Raw genomic sequence first — 12,778 nt, 5'->3', positions numbered from 1 at the left:
TGTGTCTTGTCTTGTTTTGCATTTGTGTTTTTCTTGTGCTCTTGTTTAACTAGTAGTTTCATCAAAATTCTGTGATTTTAAGGATGTTTTATATGGCTTTATTCTGTTTTTTTTTTCTCCCTTTAACCCTGCTGAGAGTACTTTTCTGCCCCAATTTTGTTCTTCATACCAAAGCTCATAAGTACTCTCCTTGTAATTGTAATCAACTACAACCCTCAAGTATATGGGTTTATATCTGTATATAGATTGAAGTAAAAAAGTAATTGTGTATCTTCAAGGTAAAGAGGTCTATAAAGATTATATACAGCAGTCTTGATGGCCTCACTATCCTATACTTCTAACTTCTAAGGCTTTACAAAAGAGAGAGATCTCGAGATGTGGTTCAATGAATAAGAGATTTTAGGATTTCTTTGAACTGAATAAGTGATTTTAGGATTTGATTTTAAGATTTCTCTATACTTTTGTAAACTTTGTGAGTGTAAGTCTATATATCAAAAATATTCATAGATTTTTATTGACTTTTATTTTTAAATAAGTACTACAATATGTAAAATTTTGTATATCTAAGATTATATAATAGATGTTCATGTATAGGTAATTGAATCTTGAATTTGTTTATTTAAATATGGCAAAAATGGTCAATTAGACCTTTAAACTTTCAAAAATTGCAATTAAATTTATAAACACATTATTTTGAAGCATTGAAGTCCAAAAATCGCCTGAGAAGGCTCCGGTGAAGGAGAAGGTAAACAAACTGGTCACGGCGACTAGTTTGGCTGCCTTCTCAATACGAATAAACTTTTAGGAGTTAGTAAAAATTCATATCAAATACTACCAGACTTTTAAAGTCTTTAATTTTTTTTAAAAGTTCATACAAATTTAGATTTAATAAACCTCTAGAGTTTATTATATTGGTGTTTGCAAGGAATCGATTCTAAATCATATTTTTATCGTAATCAAACATCCATGTCGAAGTTATATTGATGTATCCAAGTGATCTAATTTCATATCATATTTTTATAAAAATCAAACATTCATGTTGCAGTTGTCAACAACGTTGAGACTTACTTTACTTTCTGCATTTATCTCCCTATTATCTTTGTTGTAAATGGAGCACTAAGTATATATGGCTTAATAGTTAAGCAATGGAATAAGCCAATCCAATTTAAACTAATACAAAGAACAGCCTTAAAAATGAACTAAAGTGTGACATAAAATATGTAAATTCAGCACTTTGCCACTTTGCCACTTTGTAATACTTTAGACATACAAAAAGAAAGTGATGATTTTGTCATTATTCAAAGGTTAGCTGCTCAAGAAGTTTAGCACTTAGAAGAAATATTTGAAAAGTAAGAAAGTGGTCGTAAGGTTCACCAGATGTGCTTCCTTGTTGGTTGTGTAAAGGGGAATGAGCATAGTCATAAATTCCTAACTGTTATAATATTTAGATTTAGATTTGTGACATTTAATATTATTTAATTGTACTACAAGGTGCATTAAATGTCAAAATCAAAGCATCAAATAGTAATTAGTTATACATTTTTCTTTCAACGGTTGATGTGTTAAGTGAGAATTTTTTTTGTCAATACCTCAACTAATATTTTTCTTTAATATTTCTAGATGGACAACAAGCTAAGCGAGACAACTTGCACTATTAGATAGAGAGCCTAGCATTATTCATATCTTATTGAAAGAGTCTAGGTTTTTTTTTTTGTCTTGCCGTGACTTCTATTTATCGAGGCATTTAATTATCCTTAACCTTAATCTAGGTATTACAATTCAACTAAATAGTTCGTAACACTTGGTGGGATAACAACAACAACGAATCAACGATGATGATAGTTGCAAGCCAAAGTTTTACACTTGTTAATTACATTTGACTTTTAAAGTTCTTATATATTTAGAAAAAATGGTTAAATGCGTCATCCAACTAATAATGAAACAACAATTAACTTTTCAAACTTTAAAAAGTTTCAATTAAATACTCAAAATAATTAAAAGCATGCTTTTATCCTTTTTTTTTTTAAATAGTATTTTTAGCCAATAAATTTTTAGTTGGATGTCATAATTATATATGCATTACTAGTTAGGGGTTTATTTGACTTTTCTTTTCTATATATATATATATATATGAGTTAATTCCATTTTTGGTCATAGATTTATAGGTGGCATTCCACTTTTAGTCCTTTTTTAAAAAACCATCCACTTTTGGTCCTAGTATTATTGTGGCATGACCATTTTTGGTCATTCGTCAAGAAAACAGTTTAAATTTCGTCTAAAACAAGAGCATTCCAGTCTTCAATTTTGATTTTGTTTCAAAAAATAAACATAAAAAATATAGCGGGTCAACCTACTTTGTATAAAAAGGATCAAAATGTCATTGTATTTAACGGCATTTCAATGATTTTCTTGATGAAGGACCAAAAATGGTCATGCCACAATAATACTAGGACCAAAAGTGGATGTTTTTTAAAAAAAGGACTAAAAGTGGAATGTCACCTATAAATCTAGGACCAAAAATGAAATTAACTCTCTATATATATATATATATGATTTTATGTTAATTGCCATGAGATTTTCCAATAATAATGTCACGTGAAATTGACATGAATGAAATGATATGCCGGGGAGAGATGCCCGTGCTAGAAGGTGTAGTCAAAGTCCCCCTTTTATTCAACTTTTTAGCCCTACAGTATCTAATATTTACTTCTAATTTAAAATATCTAAAATTTACTTAGTACACTATAATGAAACTTGATGAAATTTTCACATAATGAGAAACATTTATATATGTTTGGTTATTGGCTTATCAGCCAAATTTTAGCTTATTTGATCAAGTTTAGCTGTTTGACTTACCAATAAGCTATTTTGAAGTGTTTGATAAATGGCTTATTGGGCCAATAAGCTGAAAATTGAAAAGCTAAATGGATGTAGCTTTTTCTATTAGCTTGTTGGGATTAATAAGTATATTGACTATTTTGTCCTTTGAAATCAATGTAATTTATTTATAATGCGTGGTGGGTTTGTTATTTTATAAGAATAATAATAATAATAATAATAATAACAACAACGGGTGATAGGTTTGTCATTTTTCATAATAATAATAATAATAATATTGAAATAATTAATAAAAATTGTTTTAGAATATAATTTAATAAAAATTGTTTTAGGATATAATTTAATAAGAGTTAAATAAACAAAAATAATTAACTTATGTCCTTAAAAAAATTATAGATGATACCCTAATTTTATAATTATTTATTAATAAGAGTTTATCTTCTTGTTATATTTAAAGGTTGAAATAATACAATACACTCATACCCTTAAATGTCATTTTACATTCAATCAGCTACTAGTAAACAGCTAATTTACCAAACAGTTTTTTATAACCAGCTAATACAACTAGCTGGTCAAACTAGTTAACGCAATCAGCTATCAACTACTAGCTAAACCAACCAGCTATCAGCCGTTTGCCAAACACCCCCACATTATTTTAAAATTCTCACATAGTGTAGTATGATCCACATTATAAGATAGACTACTGATATAAAGTTCATTTTAATATATCAAATGTTCATTTTTGTACATTGAGTGTTCATTTTTAATGTACTAAAATGTTCATATACTACCTAAAAATAAACATTAATTATTATTTGCAATATAATTTGTGGAAAAGGCTAGCGTGGCCGCGTGACTCCCAGAGTCCCAGAGCATATCTTAATTGAAGCTAAATCAAAATAAGTTGATAGCTTTGTTTCACTTTGCTAGTAATTGTATAGTGTATGTAATAACATTATTGAGCATCACAATTTACCTCTTTCAACAATTTTCAACTTCAGGGTAGGAGTAGGATTGACGGTCACTCTAGCAAACTTAATTGTCAGGATGAGTTGTTATCCAACTATCCAAAAATTGTAGTATTTTTTTTGTCGTTAACAAAATAATATTTATTTAAAAGTTAAAACCCAGAAATACGGCAAATACTACTAATTCTTTATATTGACCAGTCAAATCTTGATTTCTTAACACGGATTGATTCTCCAATAAAGAATGGCGTCTAGTCTACATACTGTACTAGAATCAAGAACCAACTCACAGCTCCTCACCAATTCAAATTCTCTCTTTCTACAAACAGTTTGGCCTCCCACTCTTGACAAAACAAATTGTGTTTCTCATCCTTTTCCCTCTACCATCAACCACCAAAACACAAGAAAAACACACACATATATTTAGCCAGAGAATTGATTCAAGATCAAGAAATCAAAGCCCTAGAAATGGGAGATTACAGATCAAAGTCGTTTGCAGATGGGTGCAGGAATGATATGTATCAGATGGAGAGGTACAGCGGGTACCAGTATGCAGATTTCAGATCACCCCCACCCCTACCCCTGGCTCTACCCCCACCCCCACAGCTGAAGAAGGGGAAGAGCAGAAGTGGGTCAACTTCGAGGTCATGGAGCATGAATGACCCGGAGTTTCAGAGGAAGAAGAGGGTGGCTAGCTACAAAGTATACTCTGTTGAAGGGAAAGTGAAGGGGTCTTTCAAGAGGAGTTTCAGGTGGCTTAGGGAGAAGTATTCCCATGTTGTTTATGGCTGGTGGTGATCCTGATCGATTATATTATATATCACTGTTCTAATTGCTCTCACTCTTATCTGGGGAAAGTGTTTTTCTCTATTTTAGTTTCTCTCTGTGTTGTGATTGATAGCTGTGAGGTGGAAGTGATCGATTGAGTTTTGCTTCCTGGGCTATCAACGTATACAATCATAATACTGGGTTTTTTTCTTAATATTATCAATGGATGTTTCCTTGGATCTGCAACCTTGATTCTTGATTTTTATTTTCTTCCTTAGATTTTAACGTATAAGCATATTTCTTGTTGATTATATATATTCAAGTTTTAGCTAGGTAACTTAGGAATATGCTTAGAGGGATATATATATACATACGAGTTGGCCAATATATCTGCCCAAGCAACTGTCAAATCCTGAACGCCGGTTAAGAGTGCCGCCGATTTTCCGGCGCCGGGATTCGACGGAATCCATAGCGGCGCAGGTTTTCTTCTGAATTGTTGTCTTGTTTCAATGAATGAAATATGAACTTAATTTACTTTTATGCTATCACCATATAGTGAATGAAGTCCTGTACTTTAACTTGTAAACTTTTTATAATTGAGGGTTTATTTAATTGGATAATAATAATAGGCAAATCACAACTTTGAAAAAAATTGAACTTGTGAGTTTGAAATATCCTTTCAAGCAACATTTAATTAATGTTGATTAGGTGAATTGGTGAATTAATGTTGATTAGGTGAATTGGTGCTAATTAAGATGGAATGATAGGAATCGCCAGTTGGATAGTGATTCACACCCAAGATTTGAGATCTTCAACCTAAAACTAGATTAATTTAGTGGGAATTGTGGAGTGAATTTTTTTTACAATGTTGTATGTGTACGTGTGTATTTTGTGGTTTGTAAAATTGTGCTCTCTCTAGTATTAAACATGCAAGTGGGAAGTGAAAACCCTAAAATAGATTGAAAGATTGAGACGGAAGATTGGAGAGTTGAATAACATAGACGGAGTGTTCTGATGCTCGAGAGTTAAGATAGTGAAGGGTGAGAGACACGTAATCGCGACTCTGGGAGTTGAGGGGAAAGGGGGCTGAAATGGGTCGGTTATTTATGGAATGTGAAAATCCTAGCATATGTATATATATAGTGGCTTGAGTTTCAAGTGAGATTCAATATTGAATCAATGTACCAAAACTTAAACCGACATATTATGTATTTAGCCACGCTTGCTTTGGGTTGGATCCATTTGTGCATGAGTTTGACCCCTTTTTGGGCACAAATGGATTAAACTTGAAAATTTTTGGGTCATACGAAAAAGTTGCCCACCCCTACTACTATATATCTTTGACAAAATACCAAGTATAACTTTATAATAAAATACAAAACATTGTAAAATCTAATTTTTCTAACTGAGTAAAATGAACTCCTTAACCATATTTGTATACCAACACAAGTTTGTATTATTCAAAAGTACTACTTAAAATCAATGGGAGAAGGTTTCTAAAAAAAATCAATGGGAGAAGGTTTAGATGACCACCAAAAATAAAAAATCCAAAATCATTCATGAAGGGAGAAAAGAAACTACTATTAGCTCTATCCCATTTTATTTATTGAGTTCTATAAACAAGACTTGTTTGAAGTTATTTACAATTTAATTTTTTAATAATATTTAATTTAATATTAATATATAAAATTTATATATTTGAAAACTACATTAAACATATTACTCCGTATTAAATAAAAATTGAATTTAAACTTTATTAAAAAATATTAAATAATAAAATAAAGAGTTAGTTTGACTAAATAGGTAGAACAAGCTAAAATGAGTTGGGAAGAGTATTGTAGTTATGCTTTCATTTGAGATAGTGTGTACAAGTAAACTGAAAAAAGGGTACAAGTGTACAAGTACAACATATGTCATTTTGCATTTATTTATGGAGTTATTTGACAACATAATATCCCAATAATAGTTTGCAGACCAAGATGATTGAATTTGGCTCAAGTTCAAATTATAGACAACACAAATCAAGAAGAGTCAAGCTATTATAGCCATGAGAGGCATTATTGTACTCAAAAAGACTAAAGAGATAAGTTATTTCTTAAACAACTCACTCGATGGTTTGACTGTACATTGTAATATCGGGATGATAAACAAATTAAAATTAAAAATAAAAACTGTAAAGGTTTCAATAAATTTATGAGATGTCTGATATGATGAAATTACAATTCTATTCCTACTAAGTTTAATGGAATGTACAATTTTATTATTTGGTTGAATGGAATTATAATTCTACGAAATTACAATTCCCTCCGATCATAGAATTACAATTCTTAAGGTTCTAACAAAATTACAATTCCACAATAAATTATAAATTTATCTTTATTATTTAAATCATTAGTATTATACAAGAATATTTTAATATTGATTCATTTTTTTTAATTTATAATTTTTATTTTTGTCTACCAAATAGTGAAATTTAAAATTTTCACCTTATTATTTTTTTTACAGAATTACAATACATATTTTTCTTTTAATTTTCTTACAGAATTACAGTACATATTTTTCTTTTTTTTATCCCTTCTAACAACAGGAGAAAAAGGTGTGGTTGGAGCGTTTCTATTGCTCCGAAAACATTCCCAAATGATTTGGGAAAAGAAAGAGGAACTTGTAAGGAAAACATACTTGCACATTTCGAGAAAAAAGAGGAATATACTATTAGAAGATGATTTGGAGCTACAAATCTTGTATTAAATATTGGCAATTAGGCTGTAGATCAGTGCAGTAGTTGAATTTGTTTAAAGAAATAACCACTGTTTGATCCAAGCTAAGATCATTCTTCAGGAAAAATCAAGAAACAACCCCCCGCGCGCGCGCGACAGAGATGTGGGAATCAATCTGCCTCACGGTAGCGGCCACCGCCGGTAACAACATCGGAAAAGTCCTCCAGAAGAAGGGCACAATCATCCTCCCCCCTCTCTCATTCAAGCTAAAGGTGTGTTCTTGTTATGGAGATTCAGATCACAGTAATTCTTTAATTTGCAGGTTTATGAAATCTAGGTGTCTTATCAATTATCAAATTTACTGCTGTTTCTTGTTTGTTCTTTCTTAAGAATTATGGATGTGAGGAATTGGCCAATCTTATCTTTAGATTCGTGTTTTGTCAATCTGGCATTGGAGTTTAACATGCGGTTAGCCTTTGATGATTTGGTGATTAGGATATGCTGTGAATTGTGATCCACATAATTGATGATGTGTTTGATTGGGATTGCTTTAATTATGGAATATGCCGCCATCAATGGATGATGTATTCTTGGAACTTCTCAAAATTAATTCAAAGGGTTATGAACTTATGATGCTTTTACTACATTTTGGGACCAAATTTTGTAAGAATGTCATGCTGCCTCACTAGATTGACTTTTAGTAGAATAATATGAAGGGTAATGACCCGTCCCACAAACCATCTTAAACGGTATAAGATTCAGTACAAATAACATTTGCTTTTATAACTTTTGTAGTTTGAATTGATGGTTTTATTACTTAAGAGTCAATTGTTTTATGTTCGTATTCTATGGCAGCATGCCAGCATATCACAGTCCTTGTCAATGTATTTAAATCTAGTAGCTATTGAAAAACTTCTGGAAGGGTACACACACATTGACAAGTATTCTTATCTAATAAAGTGGGAATATTTATTTGTGCTCCAAGGTTTATTTAAGTCTTTGAAAGGAGTGTGTGTGTTTTTACCTTAAAAATGTTCAGTTTATATTTCATAGAATTCCAAGGAAATTCAGCAATTTTAAACCTGTCATATTACAAAGTCAAACATCTTCCTCTGTACTTACTGTCATTTTAATTTAGAGTTGTTTTTCTGACAAATCAACCTAACTTTGTCAAGTGTAATTGTGATCTGATTATAGTCAAGATACATTCAGATGTATATATGCCTGTACCTTAGTATCATATGTTGCAAGGGCTTATTTCTAGATTTGATTTTGTCCAACTTTTATGCTTGATGAGGTGCTACAAGCATTTACCTATTAGAAGTTTCTGTTAAATATTACATTAGTGTACTTTTATCTGATACTTTCTCATCTACATCTTTTCAGCTGTTAATTAATTAGTTTTGGAACATTAAATATCTTGATTCTATATAGCCTTTCAGTAATTTTGAGTGGTTTGTGTTTGCAGGTGATAAGAGCATATGCTTTTAACAAAGTTTGGGTTATAGGCTTCCTAATGGATATTTTTGGAGCTCTCTTAATGTTGCGAGCACTATCTCTTGCCCCAGTAAGTGCATCAGCAGTAAACTTGTGCTTATGTATGTTTGGTTTCCCTTCATTGGACTTTGGATTCAGTTGCACGGCTCATTTAATTAAAATACTCCTACCAACCAAATTTAACTGGTAGAACTTTATGGTTAATAGACTATAAACAAGAATCGTGCAGAACATTAGCTTTAATGTTCATCCCATCATATCTTAAAAGTTATGACCTTGATTATACCTTTCAGGTTTCTGTCATTCAGCCTGTTTCTGGCTGTGGGCTTGCCATCCTTTCAATCTTTTCACATTTTTATCTGAAGGAGATTATGAACACTATTGATTGGGTGGGAATCACTTTGGCTGGCATTGGCACTATAGGTAATGTAAGTCCTTGGAGCTAAATGTTTTAACAAAGAAACTAAAAATGGCTTTACGTCTTAGACAAGGCCAGTTCTGCTTTAACCATGTGTAAGTGGGCCAATGGCATGATTAAGGAGGGACTCATTCATCTAAGAAAATGTTGTTCCCAGCAGAAATGCTGGGAGCAATCATATTCTATGACATAAATTTTCATTAGTATTTGCATTTGTTATTTATTTTTTATTCTATTAAGCATGAGTTCTTAATACCTTAATTATTTTTGGTTCCTGGAAATAGACGACAAGCCATACAAGGAAAGAGGAAAAAATTTAAAGGAGTGGTAGTCTGGTAGATGCTTTTTATTAGCTTCTCAGCTAAGTGATTGTGTGTACTAAGAGAAGTAACCGTAATATTTTTCAGTCAAACTCTATCTTTCTGACTTTCTCCAACTACTGGAGATTTCATTTGTTTGCCATGTGCTGTTTATGGGAAAGTATTTGCAAGATGTGGATTATTTTACTCATAAAAATAGTTTGATCTAATATGATGCCATTAATCATGTTATGATCTACTTTTTTATTGAAAACCATGTTATGATCTACTTAATATATGTAAATTGGGCATGCAGGTGTTGGTGCTGGAGGGGAGGAGCAGAGCGCTTCATCAATCTCCATTTTCAATTTACCATGGCTGGCATTTGCTGTTGCATTCTTGTTTGTAGGTATCTTACTCTATGTGCCATCTGATACTCCAAAATTAGAATATGGATGTATGATAAGTTTTCTGAAAAATAATCAAATATATTGGATGAGTGTATAGAGTGATAGATTTCCTTGTTGTGGCACTTTACATTGAAAATTACATTTGGTGTAATTAAAATTATTACTTATCAAGGAAAAAGTAAAAAATTATCATTTCACTAACATTCTAATATTGACTAAAAGTAAAATCATTTTGAATCTGAAAATGGGTTAGAGAAAAGAATAAGGAAGTACCTAGTACCTTTATTAACTGTAAACTGAAATAAAAAAAATAGGATTGTCAGACTTTCCCCAACAAGAGTTTTAGGCTCTTGCCCAACTACTAAAGCTTGAAGACTAAGGATAAAAGATTGGATGCCTTCCTCTCATCTAGAATTCCAATTTATAGTGCAAAGAAATAAATAAATATAGAAAAGGAGATAATTGTGTCTCTGATTTATTCTTGTCTAATCCCTTAAGTTAAGCTCTTTCCCTGATTTGTGCATTCTGATTTTCCTGATTTCCATTCTTGCATTCATTTTTTTTTTTTTTTTTGCCTAATTTCCGTTCTTGCATTCATTCCTTTTATTGCATGAGTAAACTACCCATTCCTTTGGGTGCATATCAGGATTTATCATCATTTTCAATTACTTCTGATGTGTGCTTACTTTGTTAATAGTCAGTTGCAATCTTAAATTTGCCACAAATCTCAAATGGCCATAGTCAGTCGTCTAACTTGGACTGCTAGAGAAGTTTCTCACTTCTCTCACCCTAACTGCTCCCCCCCCTCTCTCTCTCGAATGGCCACCTTTTTGCAATGGTCTCAGAAGTCTTGTTGAATGTAGGTACTCCTTAATGGTTGGCTTCGTATCTATAGACGCCAGCGAAGAGAACAAGAGTTGGTATGGATTCTCTTTTCCACTGATAAACTAGTTCTTTAGAGCTTCTTGATATTTGATGACAATTATCCATCGTGCAGGTACAATATGAAGTGATCGAGGAAATAATTTACGGCTTGGAGTCTGGCATTTTGTTTGGGTACATAAATTGAATTTTCTTTCTGAATGACAATGCTCTCTTAAAATGTTGACAAATTTGAGGACCGACCTTCATTTTATGCATTAGTAGGAAGGGTCCAATTGATCTTCTGAATGCTAGTTTCCGCTCATGCATGCTTTCTTGAGCCATCTCCAATTTCAGCAGAGAAATAAATAAGGTTATTATTGCAGGATGTCATCTGTTATATCGAAAATTGGGTTTTTATTTTTGGAGCAAGGCTTTTCGAAACTGCTGGTACCCCTTTGCATCTCTATCAGCATATGCTGTAGCGCTTCTGGGTTTGTGTATCAGGTATTTCAAATACCCGCTACCATTTTTAGTAAACTAACATCCCAACATAAAACCGCTTAACTTGTATTCCATGCATATACCTATATGTGTTGATCCGTTACATTTCTTAAGAAAAAAGGTTCTGTTTTTCCTTTCAAAACAGACACGTGGTTTGAAGCATGGGAGAGCAATTGTAGTGTCCACATGTGCTGCGGTGGCATCAATTGTTACTGGTGTACTCGCTGGTATGCTTGCTTTGGGAGAGCGCTTGCCTTCAGCGCCAATGGCTCGTCTCTCACTTTTGCTCGGATGGTATTTATACTTCACTTGTGTTTTGTCCTGTAAAACTCATTCTTTGAGCATCAGTTTCAAAAGATATTATACCTGAAATTTAGGGAAAATGACACCTTTTTCCCTTGATTATAGTGATATAGTCAATTTTCCCACTAAATTATAAGGGGCATCCACTATTTCTGCCTCAATTATTTGTGAAGTGACCTTTTTTCTTTTACCTAAACTCGCTAACTCTTCCTGGTAGAGATCCAAAACCTCCAAAAATGATGGGTTGTTTTTTTAGGAATATAAGTTAAATAACCTAAGCCAGTGAAATAGACAAGATATTTCCCCCAATTCTCGTTTCCAGACCCGTAATTGATCTGCATGTCTAGAAATAAGAATTGAGGGAAATTATCTTGTCTATTTTGCATGCTTAAGTAAAACGAATGCCGACGTTGGGAGATTTAGCTAATATTCTTAAACAGTTCTTGAATTCATTTTTTAGACTTTTGGATGTTCACCATGATTCCATGAATAGTTATAGGTCCAGGTGAAAATAGCCATTGGGGGGATAATTGCAGGGGAAAGTATGGGCCTATAATTGAGGGGAAAATAAACTATATCAAAATTTATTCATAATCATGTCTTGAGAAAATCCCGAATCAATAACCTTGTAGTTAACATAGCTGCTGTATCTTAAACACTAATTCTGCTCTAGATCTTATGATACACAGGCTATTCATTGTGATTGGTGTCATTCTGCTGGTAACTTCAACGCGGGTTCTGCGTCTCCTTCCACGGCCATTGAGGCGTATTCTCAGAGGAGGCAGCGTCGACAGAAACCAGGGACTACGGCAATCTATTCAGGTGCGCACTAGAGAACCTAGTCCTACCGCTGTTATCCAAGCCACGACGTTGCATCACCTGATAACATCTCCATCCAAAGAAAAATCTTGATCTGCTCACACTGACTATTATTGGCAAGGTTTTTAGTGAAATACAATAACCTGAAGCTGTTTTGTTGAATCAGATTCTCACATTATATTCAATGGTGTACAGTAATACATCACCACATTGCAAGAGACAAGGTTTAGAAACTTTTTTTTTTTTCTTAATAGGGATGCAATTCTTGACACATTCATTAATTGTCACTGGAAAGACAAAAAGAATGGTTCATGTGATTCATATGTTTGTTGGGTTGTATTTGTAATATAGATGAGCTGCATTTTCAATTTGTCCA

The 12,778-nt window shown here is 32.5% G+C and overlaps 2 protein-coding genes across 2 annotated transcripts; both read left to right on the top strand.

The window, feature by feature from the left end:
* The first annotated feature begins 4,051 nt into the window (after positions 1-4,051).
* LOC116007126 lies at positions 4,052-4,820 on the top strand. Its single transcript, XM_031247725.1, has one exon. The coding sequence runs from the start codon at positions 4,275-4,277 to the stop codon at positions 4,602-4,604; it is 330 nt and encodes a 109-aa protein (XP_031103585.1). The 5' UTR covers positions 4,052-4,274; the 3' UTR covers positions 4,605-4,820.
* Positions 4,821-7,202: 2,382 nt separating this feature from the next.
* On the top strand, positions 7,203-12,778 carry LOC116006083 (probable magnesium transporter NIPA9). Its single transcript, XM_031246350.1, has 9 exons — positions 7,203-7,563; positions 8,760-8,858; positions 9,082-9,211; positions 9,822-9,910; positions 10,779-10,835; positions 10,913-10,971; positions 11,163-11,283; positions 11,426-11,574; positions 12,273-12,778. Exons 1-9 carry the CDS (start codon positions 7,453-7,455, stop codon positions 12,493-12,495), a joined length of 1,038 nt encoding a protein of 345 aa, XP_031102210.1. The 5' UTR covers positions 7,203-7,452; the 3' UTR covers positions 12,496-12,778.

This window comes from Ipomoea triloba, chromosome 15 (genome assembly GCF_003576645.1).
Source record: "Ipomoea triloba cultivar NCNSP0323 chromosome 15, ASM357664v1".
Classification (NCBI taxonomy): Eukaryota; Viridiplantae; Streptophyta; class Magnoliopsida; order Solanales; family Convolvulaceae; genus Ipomoea; species Ipomoea triloba.
This window is presented reverse-complemented; position numbering and strand designations above follow the sequence as displayed.

Excerpts from the sequence above, each read along its gene's own strand:
- LOC116007126 (XM_031247725.1), top strand. The coding sequence starts at position 4,275 with ATGGGAGATTACAGATCAAAGTCGTTTGCAGATGGGTGCAGGAATGAT.
- LOC116006083 (XM_031246350.1), top strand. The coding sequence starts at position 7,453 with ATGTGGGAATCAATCTGCCTCACGGTAGCGGCCACCGCCGGTAACAAC. Across the intron at positions 9,212-9,821 it reads GGCTGGCATTGGCACTATAG|GTGTTGGTGCTGGAGGGGAG; the intron begins GTAATGTAAGTC and ends TTGGGCATGCAG. Across the intron at positions 10,836-10,912 it reads AGCGAAGAGAACAAGAGTTG|GTACAATATGAAGTGATCGA; the intron begins GTATGGATTCTC and ends TCCATCGTGCAG.